This window comes from Equus przewalskii, chromosome 32 (genome assembly GCF_037783145.1).
Source record: "Equus przewalskii isolate Varuska chromosome 32, EquPr2, whole genome shotgun sequence".
NCBI classification, from domain to species: Eukaryota; Metazoa; Chordata; class Mammalia; order Perissodactyla; family Equidae; genus Equus; species Equus przewalskii.
This window is the reverse complement of record NC_091862.1, coordinates 14979610-15001029: the sequence shown is the minus strand read 5'-3', so window position 1 is coordinate 15001029 and position 21420 is coordinate 14979610. Positions and strand designations below refer to the sequence as shown.

At 38.5% G+C, this 21420-nt stretch overlaps 1 protein-coding gene across 5 annotated transcripts in view; it reads right to left on the bottom strand.

Moving 5' to 3' along the window:
* SYNE1 (spectrin repeat containing nuclear envelope protein 1) overlaps positions 1-21420 on the bottom strand; it is a 443793-nt gene that overhangs the window by 64101 nt on the left and 358272 nt on the right. For 2 of the 5 annotated variants that reach the window (XM_070603011.1, XM_070603013.1), the window contains 7 exons: positions 18906-19060; positions 18335-18482; positions 15674-15768; positions 12318-12552; positions 10506-10700; positions 6994-7119; positions 4280-4435 (listed from right to left, as the gene is read on the bottom strand). In XM_070603011.1, the coding sequence (XP_070459112.1) occupies positions 4280-4435; positions 6994-7119; positions 10506-10700; positions 12318-12552; positions 15674-15768; positions 18335-18482; positions 18906-19060 (1110 nt within the window). Of the gene's footprint in view, positions 1-1001; positions 1436-4279; positions 4436-6993; positions 7120-10505; positions 10701-12317; positions 12553-15673; positions 15769-18334; positions 18483-18905; positions 19061-21420 lie in introns of those variants that run through there. The other 3 variants (XM_070603016.1, XM_070603017.1, XM_070603015.1) reach the window with 3 other exon arrangements.

Below are 21420 nucleotides of genomic sequence, written 5' to 3'. Positions count from 1 at the left end.
GGTTGCAATTTAACATTACGATCCAGTATCCAGAGGCAGCTGAGATTCAAAAACAGTGTCCATCAGTTACTAATGATACGACCAGGACAAGGTTACTCATCTTCTTGAAGCCTTACTTTCTTCCTTTTTAACTTAGTCTTTCATTTGTTCCAAAATTTATTAAACAAATGTTTATCGTTTACAGTAAACAAGTATCTACTTTGTTCCAAGCACTGTCCTCTGTTCCAGAATACAGTAGGCTCTTAATAGAGTATGAACAAGAAAATAATTTAAGAAAGTGACCAGTACATATGGAAGACTTAGAAAAGCTGGCTATTAATATATTACTACTATATATGACTACAGGTCATTGTTTGAGTTCTTTATTTTTCTTCTCTTTGATAGTCATGTATTCAATATCTCCACTCAGCATCTTGGCTCTCTCTCTCTAGTGTTTATTACACACCAAGGAAGTGTTGCTTTCATTTGCTACTGCAGAGCAATAGCTGAAACGAGAAACAGGTAGATGACCAGCGCTGGCGCCAAAAGCTTCTCAAAAGATTTAAATTCATAATGGAGACGGCAGTTTGGTTTTGGTTTGTAAAACTAACATTTAGGCTGCACAATAAGTGAATGTTACCATCTCTTTCTTTGGGTTCAGTTGCAACCCTCAAATTATTTATCAGCCTAGCACATATTTACGTTTTCTCAAGGGTATAAACACATTGCATTGCCAACAGCTGACAAGTACCGGCTAAAACTTTCAGAGGGCGAGGCAGCTGAACAGGAAATACATCCTTTTCTACTTCAAATATTTTTACCATGACAATTCGAAAAACACCGAGCAATTACCATGATGATATATTTAGATCTCAACTAGAATTGCACACAGATCTACAAACCAAAAAGGAATAAAAGCAATATAAGCAATGGCTGCACACAGGCACAAGAAACCATTTGGGGAGTCTATCTGAACACAGGATCCTTGTACACATTCACTCTGCTCCGCAACATTTACTTACGGCACGTCTTCCTCGCTCTCAGCTGCAACCCCAACTACTCCTACCTTCTCATCGACTCCTTCAATTGGAATATGAGCAGACGACCGACCTGCTCTTTAACAGATGGATCACGCTATGTTTAACTAAAGGTTTTAACTTTTAAAATGAGACATAGGCACAAGCTCATTTCCTTTTGTGGTTTCACACTTGATAGAAGTTCTCCGGAAACACGAACTCGAGAACTAGTAACTACTCTCTATTCCTCCTTACAGTTACATCCTGGCGCCTTTGGTATGAATACCGATGACTAAAGTCTCACTGGTTTAAACATATTTTTTTTAGATTGAAGTAACGTGAGACCAGCATGCTTTAGCTTCATGCCTTAAAACACTCAATATGGAGAGTTTCTAGAAACACTCCATATTCAATCTGCTTCCTCTTTTTGTACTTGTCTTAGTCCACCCACAGGTGCGAGGTAGTAATCTCTTCAGGGCATATCATGTGATCAACAGCAGATTTCACAATGTATTTTCAAACAGACTGTTGGCTATATATAACTAAGACTGGTGAGCAATTTTACAACATATAAACTTTTGTCCCCCTTTTTCCTTTTTCCAGCTTTACTGATATAATTGACGTATTGTGTAAGGTTAAGGTGTACAGCATGATGATTTGATACACATATATATTGTGAAATGATTACTGTAAGATTAGTTAACATATCCATCACCTCAAATAATTACCATTTTGTGTGTGTGTGGTGAGAAACTTTAAGATCTACTGTCTCAGCAACTTTCAAGTATTCACTGCAGTCTTGTTAACTACAGTCCCCATGCTGTACATTAGACCCCGGAACTTACTCATCTTGTAACTGGAAGTTTGTACCCTTGGTATCTCACGGTATTTTTACATAGTACCAGTTTTCCTAAATCAAAAAGCACTGCATAATCATAATCTTCTTAACTTCCAAAATATTCAGAAACCTGTCATTATTTTGTATTTAGAGGAGCATAAGTATAAAGACATAAAACAAATGTTCTAAAGTCTTGTCTTCATTATTAACAGTACACGAACACTTAGCTGTTCTAGGCACTGGGGACACAAAGAAATGGTCTTCGTCCTCAAGGGTCTCATAGTCTTGAAACAAAAACACCAATAGTTTCAAAAAAGAAGAAAGAAAAAATATACTGTCACATGATGGCAAAGACCAAGAGGGAAATGGAAGTTCAGAGGACTAGGAAAATACTGAGGTGGGAGCATCTCCAACAGCATCACAGGGGTTGCAGAACTTGGAAGCAGATGGGTTAGTAAACCAGAAGGGAAGGAACAGTCAGTCTAGGCAGGAAGAATGGCCTGAGCAAGGTCTTGAGATAGAGCAGTTCATGGCAGGTTTGGCAAGGAAACGGGAACCGCTAGCTAAAGTGTTATCTCTCTGAAGGCTTTACAGACATCAATTAGCCAGAGAAATGGATCTAGTCTAACTCATTTCATATAATATGCTGAAAAATACTGATTTTCAGATGGTAAGTAGTGCAAGACTTTTCTCAATTTTAATAAGAACCAGTAAATAAGGCTCACAAAAGTAACTGAATGTTGCTGTGATAATTTCTCCTTATTTGTACCCACGAAATATCTTTCATTTATATGATATGCCATGATAAAATCTGTACATCAAAAAACTATATGATAATTTACTGGATCGTAATGTATTGATTTGGGATTAAAGAATTCAGGAAAGAATAAAGTGTGATTAACATTATTGCACTCTATGTAAGTTTCTCATTGTGTTCACTGAAAATATGGAGATCTGTGAAAAGTGTCTAAATTAATTTAGATCTCAAATCATTAGCACCTTTAGGAAAATCATCTCTTACATTTCTCCCTTTTAAAAGTATATATTTGTAGGAAACTGTTCACACATTTACAAGGTGTGCTCCAGAGTTTTCCTTTGGCTCACGATCTGAGAAATATCTGGGTTTTCAACTAAACAGAGAGAAATTTATCTACGAACAGATTTCTTGTTGATGTCGAATGAATCAAGAGGCTATGAGCGTTAAACAGTGTTTAATGTTTCCTGAAGCCTGAAATATGCATCCCTGAAGTCAGAGACAGTGGGGGGGATGGAAGAGAAGAGAGCTCAAGGGTAGCATAGTTGGCCTGAAACTGGGGAGGCACAAAGTGGCGCCTTCTCAAAAGCCCCTTCCTCACCCTTTCAACACTTGCTTCTCCCCAGCCAGGTCCTGTCTGCTCTGCTCCTACGCCTTTACTCAAGCTGCAACCTTGTCCAACACATCCGCTTGCTCCCTCCACGCCAATCTGTCTCCTCCACTCCCCATCTCAGCATTCAATTCAAGATTTATCCTCTTCAACAAGCATTTCCCTTTTCTCTACAATCCACACTGCTCTTAGTGTGCTTACATCTTTAGGCATTGTTTTGTCTTGCTTCTACCCAGTTTTCTTCTTCACTGTATAGGTTGTTCTGGACTGATTTTAGTCTCAGCTCAATGGTAAACTTGACGGCAGGGACATTTACTATGCTTGTGAAATTCCGCATAATTAATGATATGCATCACAGCCTATTACGTGCCAAGCAAGGCAATCAGGTACAGGACAGAACACGACCAAGATGGCTCCTGCTTTCTGGAAGCTATTATCTCAAGGCCCTTAGCCAGACCTCCTTCCTTACTTGTGAGCTTTTAATCGATATTGTTCCTCTTTGCCTCAGATGTCTTCTCACTGCTTTTCCACCAATCTTTCCTTTCTATTTCCAAACCAAAACCCAATCTGGGATCTCTTTTAAGGTGTTGTGTAGAAAAAAGGTACTTAACAAATGAACAAAGTATGACTAAAAATGTCTCACACCCAGGATTTACTAGGAAACAAGTATGGTAAATCACTAGTAACAATAAAAGTTCCTGGACAAAATCAGCCCCACAGTGTTGGCTAAAATTCAAATAAAATAATGGTTTTTCACATGTGTAAAGTATGAAAGAGAGAGCATCAACATCTACCTATCAAAACCACATCCGTGAACCACAAAACCATGTTTCCTCTTAAAACTATTTTGACGGCCAGTGAAAGAGAGAGCAAGAGAATCCAGTTTGGATGCATCTAAAATATAATATTGAGATATAATAGTCTCAATCTGAACTATTCTCATAATAAGCAAGGAGTTCTTCCTCTGTGCATACTATGAGCTATGGGCTGGGTCCAAATATGGGTCAAGCCACTTGACATTCTAAATCATCTCCCAGTTTTCCATCTTTCTGAGCTAATGCTGAGCCTAGAATTCATCTTACCTGGTGGCATAGTTCTTCCCACTGCCTTTGCAGAAGCTCCATGCGTTCGTTCAGGATGGAGATATCATCAGCACTGATGCAGGCACAGAGGGTGTCCCTCAGCAGTGTCAACTGTGCCAAGTCATCTGTCCAGCTCCCCACTGCATTTTCCAACTCCTAGGTTAAAAGAAAAACTTGAATACCCATGGACATCTACCATCAACAATTTCTGAAGTATATTCGGAATTCCCTCTTGATACAATCATCTTTCCATTCCATTCTATTTGAACACCTAACTTGGTATCTACCTTACATGCTTCCTACATAATCTGGTAATTTGCTAAATTCTTGTGATAGAATACCAGATTGCTTGCAGAATCTTTCTACCATTTCACTGATTGTTTTTGATCATCTTTCCTGAATTGAAGCTTCATCTCTACATTGATCTTTACTTTTAAACTGACTTCATAAACTCCTAATGCATCCTTTCTTTTCGTCCTAAGTTACTCTCATGTTAAATAAATACAAAAAAACCCCAAAACTAGATTTAACTTTCATCTTCAAATACTATGAATGGCTACATTCTGTGATATAGACGTAAGGTGATAGCTGAGATCTAGTGATGTTATTACTCAATTTAAAATAATGGACTAAATGTGTTTTCTACAGGAGCAGAGAATTTCTTTAAGATCTTAAAAAAATTATGTACTCTGTCCTTTTTGGGAATGATTTAAGAAAAAAAATTCATATAACAATACTCGAATGAGTTGACATTAGATTTTGCAATGCTTTGAACAGATGACCAGTTCCACAGCTTGTACAACTCTTGCTCTTTGCCAGCTCTTGATGTTTTTAGATTCCAGCTAATTTAGTCCATGAATAGAGTATTTCACATGGCTTTTCCCCTCTCTTTTTGTCTCTTCACACAGGAGACAAGTTTCCAAAGGCAAAGGCAATTAACGGTACTGTCTGAGGCTAACTTCCCAGGCAATTTAGGCAAACAAGGTTTAGCCTGAATTTTCCAGGTAATTGCTTTGTTTTGCTGCTAAGGGTGGTTTAGGGAAGAGCAGCAAAGTGCTGGACCAAAATGCATCCTTTTAATCTCCAAACTTAATAGCATGGCCTGTTGGTAATGGCGGTGTATTTTGGGAGATGAGGTCTCATGGTAATGGTATTTGACTGAAAGACCAAATCATCCAAGTATATTAACTCATCTAGGTATGTTATTATCTGTGGATGTATTAAACTGTCATACCAATGTAAAGATTTTTCTTTTTATACCAATTTCTAGCCTCCAACTCAAACATTAGATTTGGTGAATGGATTAAAAAAGAAACAAATAACACCACCACCAGAAATCTACTGTTTCAGATTCACAGACTCCATTAGATGAGTCCATGTGGGAAACACACAGCCTTTGGATTCAGGCAACCTTGATATTTACTAACTCTGAAAAGTTATTAAACTTTTGGAAGCCTCGGTGTTCACGTCTATAAAAGGGAAGTAACAGATTGCCCTTACGAGCTTGTGTTTATGCCAACTGAGATAACACTGGTATAGTCGTTGGCATGGAGGAGAAACTCAATAAATGCCCATTCCTGCTTATTAGTTTTCTTTAATCACTTGTTATAAATTTACAATAACAGATTTAAAACAAACTAAAATCTTCACATACTTCTGAAGCTACACTTCAAGATAATATTCTGGTCACTTACCATCCATGAAGTAAGCATACTACTTTTCATTTTGCCTAAATCTGCCTCTTTCAAGTTTCAAAGACTATCCTTAAATTTTAATAGCAAAGAAAAATTCTTATAGCCGCACATTTCATGAGTTTTAAACTTCTTTAAAAATTAATCTTTCTTAAATGCCTATGACTTCCTAGCCAAAGGGAAGCAGAGAACTTCTGATTAAAATCCAAATCATGTAAGTACGTATGAAGTTTTAAACAGAATTACTCTAGGGCAGTAATTGGAAATGACTGGGGAACACCAGAAAGTGCATGATTTGGGGGAAAAAAGCATATTTAAAGGTAGTTTTGATTTGACCTGTATATTGCTCAGCGGAGAAAAGCTGTTGGGGCACTCTACTTGGCTATACAGGAGTGAATGGGACAGATCCTACAGTCACTAAATCATGTTAGTGTCAGCAAGCTCATGATGCAGGGAGTGGCTTCTAATGGCTACTGATTTGCTTCCAAGTGTGATCTGAAGTGTTCATAACAATCCTTAAGTAGTTAGGCCCCTGAGTAACAGAAGGACTATATTCTCTACACAGTGACTAGGACCAGCTATTTAGAGCTCCTGCTTTCCTTACAAAAAAGTCTGGAGGGCAGAGTGTGTTCCTCCAAGGTCCACGGCCTGCAGAATTTCCAGGCTGCTGTGTCTCATTGTTCTTTCTGTAAACTAGATTCTTCTGCTAGAATGACTCTCCAGTGTGGCTGCTTGAAAAAAGACTGCTTTTATTGCTCTTGACTCAGCTTTTAAAGATCTTTTATTGTTGTGTTTTACATGTTCATTTACTTATGCAAAGTAACCCATAAAATAGCGTGATTTCATCAACCACCATAAATCAATACCAAGCTCACTGGAGTTGTCTGCCCTAACACAATTCACTAGGCACTTGCATCTACATGTAGACGGCCATTGGAGTTCAACTGGATCATGCTTTCAAAGGCGTTATTACAGCAGAAGCACACAGGTGGGTGACAGCTAAAATCTCAATCCCAAATTTACCTTGCAACGCATTTGTTCTGCATGGAGCTCTTCGTGGTGATCCGGTAGAGACTGAGAAAGCTTCTTTTTGAAAGTTCGTAGTTTCTCCAGAGAATCAGCTATTCCATTCTCACATTTTTCCCAATCCTATAGCGGGAGGAGAAAGAAATTTCACAGATTTTTTTTTTGGTAGGACAATGGAAAAAAAGAAAAACACTATTTTTAATTCCCAAAAAATTAAAGTTACACTGATGAATAACGTGAAGCTGTGTCCACATCCATTGCCGTGGTAGGAAGCATCAGAAGAGCTGAGTTCTAATCTGACTCTTACTTATTATCTATGTGACTTTAGCAGGTAATGCACTGTCTCAGTTTTCCCTGTGACAATGGAAATAATACAAACTCTCTATAATGGTTGGAAGATCAAAGGAAGCAATGGGCATCCAGGCACCAAGTACAATGCCCAGAATATTACGGGCACTCAAAAATGTTATCTGAATCTGAATGTATCTGCAGAGGTGGGACATAATCACAGAACTTTGCCTCTTTCCTAACGTGACCCATAATCACACAATGTCTACATTATGTCAAACGCACTATAAGAGACAGAAAAGAAGATGTGGAATCTCTTTCAGGACAAAAATAATGTTTGAGTAAGAGAAGTGAGATGAAATGTACAAATAATATCATCCTGATTCTGATTTAATTCAATATATAAATAGTATGAGGCACATAAATTTGCATTGTTGCAGAAATAGAAACAGGATAAGTGGTACACAGTGGCAGTGTAGAATGTTCTAGATCTCTACTAACTGACAAAAGAAAACACACATTATGTGGTTATGTTTTGGAAGGTACACACCAAACTGGTAACAATGGTTACCTCTGGGGAAGATGATAGACTTTGGGTCGTGATGTAGGAGAAATATCATTTTTCACTCTACATTCTTAATTATTCCCTGAATTTTTTTATCAGACACGTATATTTTTTGTAATTAAAAAAAGTAAAAGAAAAAAAATTAAGGGAACCATAATGGAGATTTGATTCCTTATAGCACTCTATCCACATATTAACTCGTATCTGGTGTCTCAGTGCCAGTGCAGATTAAATTCAACTAAACAGATCTCCTTAATTTTGTCTAGCACCCCCCTTTCCTGGCCTCCCCCTCTAGAGTAACCCTCCCCAGTGACCACTCCCTACAGCTTAAATTACTGAGCTCCAAAGAAAGACAGCTAGGGTTGCTTTTAGTAGTTAGCCTGGTGCCAAATCATCTTGCTTTTTCCTTCACATTCTCTCTTTCACCATCAGCGGTCTCCTGTTGCCTGGGTTCTTTTCGATCTTCTCTCCCGATGCCGTATTTTCAGCACAGCTACCCATAGGTGCTATTACAACTACCTTCTTTAAGAAGGGTTGACTAAGGTTCCTCCCTACTCAAAATGTCTTTGGTTTCTAACTGAACTAACAGTTTGGCCCAAGAGTCTCATTTCTTTTTAAAATTCCTTCAGGGAACTTTCTAGAGTGCATGACTACATTTCCCCTTCCCAGTCACCAGAAAAAACAAACAAAATTGTCTGTCTTGGACGCATTTGTTCCAATTGCCCTTGATTAAAATATCTCTGCATTTCCAGGCTGCATTTAGTTCATCAATGCTAAGCATGGTGAGGGTAGGCAAAAAGATCCTCTTTCTGCTTAAATGGAACAGGGCTCTCAATGAAATCGTCACATACTCTGAAGTCTATCAACACGTAGTCAACAAATGTTCACTGATCTAACAGAGAAAGTGGTCAGCTTCTTATTTTTCATAATAAAATTAAGAGGTGATAAGCAAGTGAACATGCAAGGCATAGAATTATGACAGTATTTTTGACAAATTTACTCAGAACATTAATTTAAAAGGTAAAGATGGATAAGCATTCTACCTGTGGTGAAAAAATACACTAAAATGAGGTTGTATAAACATTAGAATTTAGCTCCATAAATTCCTTCTTAGGCAAATAGGACCTGGTATATAATTCAAAATTAAATAAACCTTGACAAGAGAAGAATAGGGACCCCCCCTTACCAAGGATGGCTTAGATTCTGAAGCTATAAGCAAGTCTTTTTACTACATGAATTAGAAGGAAACAACTAAATGTCATGGTCTGCAACCCTGTCAAAGTAGATGTTTTACACGTCAACAGACAGACTAACAAGAAAAGTACTTGCAGTGACTCAGCCATCTCGCCTTATGAGGCCTCGGGAATATGTCCAAAAATCACATCACATATAAAGAAAAATAAATGATTAATATGTTTTCTACAGAATGAGTTATAATGTTTTTAATCCTTTCCTGAAAGCACAAAAGAATCAGGCATATTGTATGACTGATGAATTGTGCTATGTGCAAATAAGAGTTCTTTTCACAGATGGTCGGTGGCATTTTTGATTGATTGTTTCCCACACAGAAGGTAATATATTATTAAATAAAATTCAGTAGAATAAACCCAATGAGTGTACAGACTTGAAGCATTAAAAAAAGCAACATGTGTTCCATTAACTTTAGTTATTAGCTCTGATCCAAAAATGTGATGGGCCAAATTTAATAGATAATCTCAATAAAGTGTTGGTGGTTATCAACATATATAAAACATTAGTATTTAGCTGTGTTCACATTTTAAAATGATACTACTACCAACAATAATTACCACCATTTACTGAGTGTTCAATATGTGCCAGGTACTTTGACACGATTTACCTTATTACTTCATTAAACTCTCACAATGCCATATGAAAGAGGTGTAATTACACCTACTCTACAGATGAGGAAACTGAGGCTTAGATAGGGTGAGTTAACCAAGTTACTTGATTTATTCTTGTTTTAACTTGGGTTTATCTAAGTTTAGAGACCATGTCCTTTTCCAACTGCTGATTTAATTATTACATATGGAATTGGAAAGTGAGGGAAAGAACCATATTGTGAGAGGTCTGGATAAATCCACATGTCCCTAAACTAGTTGTATGATCAGTATGCCATCTGTATCCAACTAAAGGCTTAACCTACCTCCTTCGAGATTTTATCTCATAGCAACTCCCTTGGATAAGCTGAGATCAAATCAAGAGTATGTTCTTGGATAGGTTTTTCCCTGCTATAAAAGAAGAGATCTCAATCTTGAAAACCACTTTAGAGTCTTAGATTAGCGAGTGGAATCCACTCTTTGCATTCCTGTCTGGATTTATAAAGTCACTACATGGCTCCTGGCTTAGCACCAGCCATTAATCAGTATTCACCCCTTGGACGGTCTTATTCCACTTAAAACAACTTGGTTGGGGGATTTTCCTGAAAGAGAAACTACTGAAAATTGGGAAACTTTTCTAGTTCATGCAAGATCAGACGAAGTCTTAAATCAGGCACTGGGGATCAAATACTGTAGGGTATGACTCAGTGATCTTGGCAATGTCCTGATTCTCAGGCTAACAAGGGGGGACGCAGCACAACTCTTAAAGGGGCTTTTTAAACTGCATCATGTCTATAGAAGGAAAGAGCTGAACTTACTTGCAACAAAAATGCCAGTTTTTTCCTCTGTTCCTCCAAACACAGGCTGGCTGACTTCCACTTCTCCTGGATTTCAGTGAGTTCGGCCTGCAAGGCAGCCTCAGCCCCACTGTCAGCCGAGAGCAGGAGCTGTTTGCCAGCCTCCACGGTTAGGATGTAGCTGCCTTGCTGTCGCAGGAACACTTTTTCTTTGAACTGAAAGGAACCATAGCTTTTTACTTTCTCATTCTTCTTCTTCACCATTTCCCTAGTATGAGCATTTTTAAATGACTCTAAAGCATTGCATACATAACACAGCCTCTTTTACCCAATGAGCATTTACTGAGCTAGTACTTTGTGCATGAATGAAGCAACATGCAAATGAACGAGAACTTAACAGGGAGAGGCTTAGTTTTCCCCCCCAGTTAAATACAGTCACAAAACCATATGAAAGCTGATGATGAGGTTGATGCACAGGGAACACAGAAGGGCATCTAACCCACGTTGGGTGCACAGAGAAGCTTCTTCAAAGTGGGAAAGGCTTTATGAGTCTAGAAAGACAGATTAAGAAGAACCTGGTGTGATGACGGAGTCACAGAGAGGACACCTTCCACACAGAGAAATGAAGATGGAAGAATTCACTATATGAGATAAGTATGATGAATTCAGGACACTGGATGTAGTTTTCAGTGGCTGGAATATAGGAAGCATGTAAAAGACGGGTAGAAGATGAGGCAAGACCCACCATGCCTTGCCCAGGAACTTGGTTTTCATAAAAGCGACTGAGATTCACAAAAGAATATTAAGCAGGGAAGTGACGTGTTTGGATTAAAGCACTCAGCGGTAGGGTGAAAAATGGAATGGAAGAAGTCTGTATACTAGATACACTAAGACAGGTTAGGAAGCTATTGTCTGTTGAGGCAAGAAATCATGAGCACCTAATCTAAGGCAGTGGCAGTAGGGCTGGAAACTTGAGGCACATTAGATATGGGGAGGGAGAGAAAAAGAAGAATATGGTTTAGAGTGACTCTAGGGTTCCTGACTGATAAACAGATAGGCAGTGATGACATGGACTGATGGAGAATGGTTGGTCTAGAAATCACAGGCTCTGGTGGAACCCACACAGTACATTATGTCTATGATTCACATAGATATAAATCTAAAAGGCAGTTGAATACATGAGTCGAAAGCTCAGGAGGCGAATGTGACCAGAAGATAGCAATTTTACCCTTCTTTGCTAGTAAGGGGTCATTGAAGCCATGTGTGTAGATGAGGTCTCCCAGAGATGTGAGGAGGAAAAGGAAGCAGAGAACAGTGACCTTCCAAAGAAGAGGAGCCCATGAAATATACTGGAAAGGACTGATGAGAGCACTAGAGGTACTGGTCTAAGAGGCTGGAGTCCCAAATCCCAGGCCGGTGAAAGGAAAGGGCTGGACCAGGAACAGACAAAGAGCTGAAACAGGACTGAGACTTGTATCTTTTCTACAATGCTTACGCTACACATTTAAATCACGTTATCCATACATGTATACAATATACTCATATACATGCACGAGTAAAGCATGTATAATCAATGCAAAGTTTTCCTTTCTTTGCCACTGTCTTTCCACCCATGCTGGGATTCAATGAGCTGCTGGGGGGTCTTACCATACTTTGATCATTAAATATGGGCTTTGCAATGCAATCATTTTGTATATTTCTGTTGACATTTGAGAACAATGTTTGTCCCCATTGCAATGCCACTCCAGAATCCTTCTGAAGAACTGAGGCTAGGGTAAAGTGTGCAGAGGAAATGGAGAAGAGGTTTAAAAAACAGCGTGTTTTGCACCTTACCTGCACTTCATCAAAGAGGGTCCTTGCTTGTTGCAGTGGTATTGGAACACTCCCGAGACCACTCATGGGTAGATAGGACACTTCAACCAACCACTTACGAAGCTTTTCTGCCATCTCCCTGTAGCGTTGCCACTGGCGTATCTGGCTGTCAATGATGCCCCTCCTCTGCTGGGCCCTGCGAATCACTCCCTGCCACTGATTACTGAGAAGTGTCAATTTCAGGTTGAACTCATCCCTGGTGAAGAAATAATTACACAGGGAAGAACACTGTTATCCTGGATGTAGGTACATAATCAACCAACGTATATATACTTGATGACCGTGAGTCCTGAGAAGCGATCCAGGGCAGAGGTTTTCAAATGTCATGCCATGATTTGTTATCAGATCTACTGCAGGTAATTTAAAAAATTAGTAACAGTTAAACTATGGGTGTTTGCAAACAGTGAGTGTTTTCATGGCTCAGCACAGGTTGAAGGCATATCTATAAGATCACTGTCATTTACTCTCTCCTTGAGTACGTGAGAGGGTGGGGAGAGCAGGGTGGCAGATGCAATGGGAATGGCCCCAAACTCTGAGCAGGACCATAGCAACACATGCAGCATGTGACAGCATCCTGTGTGTCTTACAGCAGGAGAAAATGAGGAGAAAGCTGATTTATAACCTCTGTCTTCAGGTAGAATTATAAGCCACTTTGGATGAACAAAACTGGGTTATTTTAGCTAGAATCATAAGCCACTTAAATAAAATTATGTTATTTAAAAATCTTTTTTAAAACCGTACTCCATAAATTCTCAGCACTCTATTCCCTCACAACAGAGTCCCAATCTTTAGCAAATTATTCCACATATTAATCTAAACTGCCCCTTCTACATTTTAAGCCCACTTCATTTTGTTCTTAGAAAAATGAAGACTATCTGGTCATCGCTATTTGTACAAAGGTTGTCTACACACTTTGACATAAATTTTACTTAAGCTTTCTCAATTTCAGGATAATCTCAGATCTTCTAGTTTGTTCTTTCTACCTTTGTGTATTCTACCTTTCAAAAATGTTGGTAGTTCTTTATTAAGTTTTCTTTAACATTTAACTTGTGGCTTTAGAACTGGCTTGCCCAGTATTGAACAGAATGAGTTTCTTTGTAGGTTATAGTGTTATTCACACATTTTAGTCCGAAAGTGTAACATGACTTGTTTTTTCTCTCATATTAGTTTTGCTTTTCTTCTCTAGATACACTATTCTCTCCTCTTGAGAGTGGCTTCAAATCTCAATTGGATTTCCTAGTCTGGACTCCTAAATTCTTGATACCTCCTATCATCTAGGGCCACTATAAACTTCGATTTTGTAACCAAATGTGTTATTGGTGCTTCTGGTTTTGAAAGAAAATTCTGATATTTATAATCTAATTGTAGTAGAATGAAAGGTGATGAATTAGGTTCACACGACTATACCAAGCATCTATCATCTCTGAAAATGTGTCACTCCAGGACTTGAGAACATCCGGCAACAGGAAAGTACCCTGCGTATTGCTTTCCCTCCCAGGTAACTAGCCAAGATCTCTTTGGAGCCCTGGTCCTCACCTTGTGGAATCAAGCTGTCGTGAGCTACCTGCCAGCAGGAGGAATTACTTAAAACATGACACTGTTCCAACTGCTGAACTTGAACTCTAAAAAAACAAAACTTGTAAGTGAACTTTTAAAACACAATCTATTTGGAATCTGGGCCTTCCTATTGTCAACATGCTCTAATCTGAATTTCTCTTTCACTAGCAACTTTCCAAATTATCCTCCGGTCCAACTCTCCCATTTCCATCTCTTTGGTGTTTTTCCCTAACTGTTAACATTTAAAATTTAATAGATGTTGGCTTGTGAGTGAATTTTAAATTTTATTTTACTTAATGACTCAAAGTTTTATAATATTGTTATAGAGTTGGCTAAGGGAGGATAAAGCAAAAGATAAGTTAATTGCATTTGAATTTGTTTCATTTTGAAGGCCTTAAATTCTCAGTAAATCTCACATTTAAGTTTGGCTTACTTAGAATAGAATAAATATGGTATCACATTTTATTGTTCCAAGCCTAACCACCTAATCTTTCATGTACTTCCAAAGAAATATCCACTTAAAACTAAGATTGCCTCTAAAATATTAAAAAAAAAGAAACTTCAATAAAATAATGATTTATTCTCTATTTTTTAAAAAATGTTACGTTAATTATAATGACAACTAATGGTCCTAAATATGAGAAACATGGATGTACGTAACAAAATAAATGAGGTTTATACTACAAATATCATCACAGAAGTAGATAGGATAGAGTAAATCTTGTTCCTAGGAAAGGTAAATACTGTACAAAATTGTCAACTCACATAACATAAATCCGAAGAGGAGATTTTTAGATACTATCTCTGCATCTTTTTTAAAAAGGTATATTTTTTTTCTTTTTTTTTTTTTTGAGTGAAGATTGGCCGTGAGCTAACATCTGTTGCCAATCTTCCTCTTTTTTTTTTTCCCTCCCCAAAGCCCCAGTACACAGTTGCATATCCTAGTTGTAGGTCATTCTAGCTCCTCTATGTGGGATGCTGCCACAGCATGGCTCAATGAGTGGTGCACAGGTCCACACCCAGGATCTGAACTGGCGAACCATGGGCTGCCAAAGCAGAGCACACGAACTTAACCACTCAGCCACAGGGCCAGCCGTGAGATAGCAACCTCTGCATTTTTAATAAAGAGATAATCTGCTAAGTAAATGAGGAGGAAATAGGATTTCAGGTTGAGTGTAATTTGACTTAAGGTAGCAAACCATTCTCAAACCTGGAGGAATTGTCACAGTATGCGCAAGCCGGCTGCTACTGACTACAAACCAGATTCATGAACTCTACGCTTGATAACGCAGCTCCTCAGTTACGTAACCTTGGTCCAACCAGTCCACGTTTCTGGGCCTCAAGTTTTCATCTCTACACCAGAGAGATGGTTTAATGCTCTCTATGCTCCTTTGAGGAATAAAACTTCTGTAATCGCATGAGAATATTAGAAGCATCTGTTTACAAACCATTGCTTCATCATGGATACAACTCATTCTGATCTATTCATTAATTCCAGTCTCCTACAGATGACTAGCGAAGTTTGGCTAGGTGATTTTCAATTACTCTATATTCTTCATATAATATAATAGCAATTCTTTAAAAAGATACAATACTCAGTCATTTCAAAGATTCAGACAAGCCTTTCCTCCAATTACTGAGGCTCCAATGCAGTACAATTGCCTTAGGAAGATGGGACATATACCCTCTCATCTGTTCATTAAAAAGAAAATGACTAATTTACTGGAACTTTCTTCATAATAATATATCAGAGATCTTACCTGTCATCAACTTGACCTTGCTCTAGAAGACGTTGCCCATCAATAATGATCGAGTGCAAAATCTGCTGACGACTGAACATCTCTGCTTGAAACAACTATTATTTTAAAAAAGGAAGAAGATACATTAGAGTTCCTAATTTTAGGGACCACCTCTCTAATAACTTTCCAAAAATTCTGGTTTTAGCAGGGCTATGAAAAATATCTCTGGTTGAACAGGATATGGGTAAAATCCTGCAATGTAGGAATAATGTATTTTTAAATCAATTAAGATATACTTATAAAGCTTAGTTTTTGTTTATTAAAACTAAGTGACTAAAAATAGAATTACATTTCCCCTTTTCTTTCAAAATCACTGAATAAAGTTAGTTAACACATAATTTGTATTCTGGTTTATTTTTTTATGTAGACTATAGTCCATTTTCTGACAGAGAATAGCTTAAGATCTTTTTTTTTTGATGAGGAAGATTGGCCCTGAGCTAACATCCGTTGCCAATCTTCCTTTTTGCTTGAGGAAGGTCGCTGAGCTAACATCTGTGCCGATCTTCCTCTATTTTGTATGTGGGACACCACCACAGCACGGCTTGAGCAGTGTGCAGTCTGTGCCTGGGATCTAAACCTGTGAACCCTGGGCTGCCAAAGTGGAGCACGTGAACCTAACCACTACGCCACCAGGCCAACCACAAGAATGGAAAAAAATTTCACACTTTTTCTTTTGCTTTTTTCAAACTCACTGTTTTCTCAATTTAATTTGGTTAATTAACTTATTTAAAGTGTATAATTTGGTTACTTTTACTATTTTTACAGACTTCTGCAACCATCACCACGATCAATTTTAGACCATTTTCATTATTCTAAAAAGAACTCCATACTCATTAGCAATGCTACCCATTTACTCCCAACCCCCCAGCCGTAGGCAACCACTAACCTGTTTTCTGTGCCCATGGAGTTGCCTACTCTGGACATTTCATAGAAACGGAATCATTCAGTGCACTGTCTAGTGTGACTGGCCCCTTTCCACCTAGCATAATGTTTTCAAGGTTGATCCATGTTGCAACATGCATCAGTTCCACATTCCTTTTTATTGCTGAATGGTATTCCATTGTATAGATATGCCATATTTTATTTATTCATCCATCAGTTGATGGATATTTGGGTTGCTTCTATTTTTTGGCTATTATGAACAATGCTGCTACCATCAATATTCTTGCACCATCTTTGTGTGGGCACATATTTTCATATCTTTGGAGTGGAGTGGCGTGGAATTACCGAGCCACATTCTAACTCTATGTTTAACATTTTGAGAGAGTGCTGAACTGTTTCCCAAAGTAGCTTCACCATTTTACATTCCCACCAGCAATCTGTGAGGATCCCGGTTTCTCGACACCCTCCTCAACACTCTCCTTTTCATGGCAGTCACCCCGGTGGGCGTCCAGTGATCATCTTATTGCAGTTTTGACTCATTACATTTTACTTCATCATCTGTCGATTTGATAAAACTGGACTTCAAATTACCTTACACATATTTAAATTCTCTACTTTTAAAATTTAGGCAAAATGCTTTAAAATTAGTTTCACTGTCTTTTCAGTTCTGTACTGTTTTTCTCTGCTTTTAGGTAAATCCTATTTCTCCATTTAAGCCAGGTCTAGTGGTCTAGTGGTTAAGATTCAGCGCTCTCACCACTGCACCATCACTTCCCGGTCAGAGAATCACACCACCACCTGTCGGTTGTCATACTGTGGTGGCCGTATGTTGCTGTGATGCTGAAAGCTATGCCAGTGGGATTTCAAATACCAGCAGGGTCATCTATGGGGGGCAGGTTTCAACAGAGCTTCCAGACAGACTAGGAAGAAGGACCTGGCCACCCGCTTCCAAAAATATTGGCCATTAAAACCCTGTGAATAGCAGCAAAGCATCGTCTGATACAGCGCTGGAAGGGGAGAGGATGGCGCAGAAAGACCCGGCAGGGGTCTGGTGACTAACAGTTGGACTTGACCAATGGCACTAACAACAATAAATCTCTCTATTTGCATGTATTTCACGAATGCATGGAGTAACTTAGTTACACCAGTAAATAGCAAAATAGAAACTAAAAGCAAATTCATGAATTTGCTTTTTGTATCTAGCTCTCCCTCAGTGTTTCTTGAGAAATAATTAGAATGCAATTGGATGAAGAGGTACACTTGGAGATACTTGGTAGTTTGATTTTTAGTATAAAATGCATGTATGCTTTCTAAATTTTCATTTATCAAACACTTTTGATTAAAGTAAAAATTCTTACGCAACTGGCCTTGGCAATGTTAACGTAGTCTATAACTCAATTTGAAAATCATCTAACTTTCTGCCCTTCTTTCACACATCTCCTCTGCTTCCTCTTTCAACCTCCCCCATAAGTAGACTTTACCATGATTCTGGAACTATCCATTGCAGCATACTGAAGGCTGCCACATGCTTATAACCAACTGCGGAGCAAAGAACTGGACCACATTTTTGTAATTAAGATATCAAAATGTTGAGCTTAAGAAAGAAGGCAAAAACAACGCAGGCATTTGAGCAGACCCAGCACAAGAGATGGCACTTCAATTCTGCCACGTGGCATTTTACAACATCTTCCAAGGGCCTAGAACTATTTTATTACCCCTAAATCGACTGGCTTAACTTACCTCATGTGCTCTCTGCTGCTCCAAAAGATGCTGATAATTGCCCGAGATCTCTACTGCTAACTTTTGTTCCGTTTGGACCAGGAATTCCATCCATGTTTCACATTTTTCCAAGAAAGTCTGATGTTGAAGCAAAAATGACTGCAACTTACTGAAAGAACAAAGGAAAAAGAATAATGGTTATGCGGTTGCTTCATCTTATAAGCATATAGCACACAAAACTAGGGTTAATATTCTCTGTCTCCAACACTAATGTGACCACCACAAAACTTTCATGTTAGGTAGCAAAACTGAAAAAAGAAAATTCAAGAAAAAAAAGTTTAAAATGGTAAGTTTTACAAATGATAAAATTATGTATGCATCTTTAATATACTTACATGAAAAAGTTTTTATTTTTTGATTAAAACAATATTTAGCACATTAAACATCAGAAACCACTTCACAATGTGAGTTTCCCACTTTTAGATCAAATTTTGTATCACTGGAAAGGCCTAGACTTTATACATTTACACATATTATAAACTGATTTCTACCGATATGTCAGAGTGGCCAAAACACCTCTTGGTTCCTCTACCTGAATCTTTCTGTTGTCTGAGAGGAGATCAGAGACCAGTGCCGGTTCAGATTCTGCATCCTTTTGATTTCCTTGTCATTCAGGGGTAACCTGTAGCCAAGCTCATTTAGACGGTCTAAGTCTGGGACCATGCTGCTGAATTTTAACATCTGTTCCTGAAAGCAAGATTTAAAAGCAGGTTTAGCACCACGATCAGAAAAGGCAGAGCTCTTTCAAAATGCGCAGTGAACTTTCGATTTCCGGAAGAAGCCAGTCTTTGCATCTCTTATGCATTTCTAGGCAACTTGCTTACAATCTCCAGAGCTGCAAGTAAAAAACTGGGCAAAGGATATGAACAGACATTTCTCCAAAGAAGATACACAGATGGCCACAGGCACGTGAAAAGATGTTCAACTCCCCAACTATCAGGGAAATGCAAATCAAAACTACAATGAGATATAACCCTACACCTGTCAGAACAGCTATTGTTAAAAAGATAAGAAATAACAAGTGTTGGAGAAGATGTGGAGAAAAGGGAACCCTCACACACTGCTGGTGGGAATGCAAACTGGTGCAGCCACTATGGAAAACAGTATGGAGATTTCTCAAAAAATTAAAAATAGAACTACCATATGATCCAGCTATTCCATTACTGGGTATTTATCCAAAGAACATGAAATCAATAATTCAAAAAGATATATGTACTCCTATGTTCATCGCAGCATTATTTGCAATAGTCAAGATGGAAGCAACCCAAGTGCCCATCAATGGATGAATAGATAAAGAAGACGTGGGGGACATACATATATATATAATGGAATACTACTAAGCCATAAAAAAGATGAAATCATGTCATTTGCAACAACATGGATGTACCTTAAGGATATTATGCTAAGTGACATAAGTTAGAGAAAAACAAATCCTGTATGATTTCACTCATATGTGGAAGATAAACACACAGATAAAGAGAGATTGGCAGTGACCTGAAGAGCAGGAGGTGGGGAGAGGATGAAAGGGATAAAGGGGCACATGCATATGGTGATGGATGAAAACTAGACTAGTGGTGGTGAACACGATGCAGTCTATGCAGAAGCTGAAAAATAATGTACACCTAAAATTTACACAATGTTATAAACCAATATGGCCTCAATAAAATAATTTTAAAAAAAAGAAGAAGAAAAGTTGCATCTTCTAATCAGCTCCCACTGCTACAGCTGCTCACTGTCCTTTATCGAACGTTTAGGAATTTACGTGTATTATTTACCTGATTTATTTACTCATAAGTAACTCTTGTAAGAACTAATACAGAATGAAAATTATGCTGATGACTGAAATGGTTTCTTACCCTTTATATTTCATTGATTCATGCTAATCTGCTCCTTTATTATTTAATAATAATAATAATAGTTACAACAGTAATGGCTAACATTTATTGAGCATTTAATACGAACTAAGCATGTTCCAAGAGCTCTACAGGTAATAACACATTTTATCCTCAAAACAACCCCATAAGCAAGTACCACTGTTCCCACTTTACAATGAGGAAAAAGAGGCCCAGAAACTTTAACGGCTCCAGGCCACCCAGCTAGAAAGTGGAGAGCTAGGTAAACAAGAATTGTTGGGTTCTTGCTAGATGGAATATAATCCCACTTGAGCTTTGAAATCACCACACATTATCTTCAGAACTTCAGTTTTAGGTCCTTGACTCCAACCCCAAAGCGGGTGAGACTCAACTGAGAAAGTGACGCTTTCAGACCTCTTTCCTCCCTTCGAACACAGGACAAAGCTGCCTCTTCTGGTTTCCTGTGGGCATCCATAACTCCATCTAGGAAACTGGCTACAGGAAGGAGAAAATGTCAGGATGCCTTTGGCTGTGAGTGTTTTCTCCTTGGATGCTCTGCAAAAGGCTTGTTACCCTGAAGAAAGAAGAAATTTTTCCAACTGTTGAAGCCAAAAGCATAACTATTAGATGGCGGAATTTCCGAGAGTGGACATGGGCAGTTGACAAATTGACGTGACGCGCTCCTTCTTTCTCATGGTGCTCCAGAGGGTAAGATATTATTCCAATAGCAGAGAGAACAGCAGCAGTCAAGTAACCACACCAACCATAATTAAATGGTATGACAAAACATTGAAGCAAATGAATAGTGCGCTGTGAAAGTATGTCTCTGGGGAGCCTGACCATGGACAGAGTGGAGACTTTCCTAAGAAAGTGCTATTGAACAAAATGACCAGGAGTTTATTCCTTTTGCTGGGAGGGAGTTGGTGGGGACAAGAAAAGAATTCCAGAAAGGGGGAACATCACGCACACAGATGCCAGGAAGCACTGTGGCTCCCAAGGGGCTGGAGGATGAGACACACAGTGGTGAAGATGAGATCCTTTGGAAAGAGAAGCCAGGTTATGCTGGGCCTGATAATCCACACTGACCTTTATCCTGAGAAAAAATGGGAACCCATGGAGGAGATTAAGCAGAGGAATAATATGATAAAATTTGTATCTCTATTATTTTATTTACTTTACTGAATGTTTAAATAG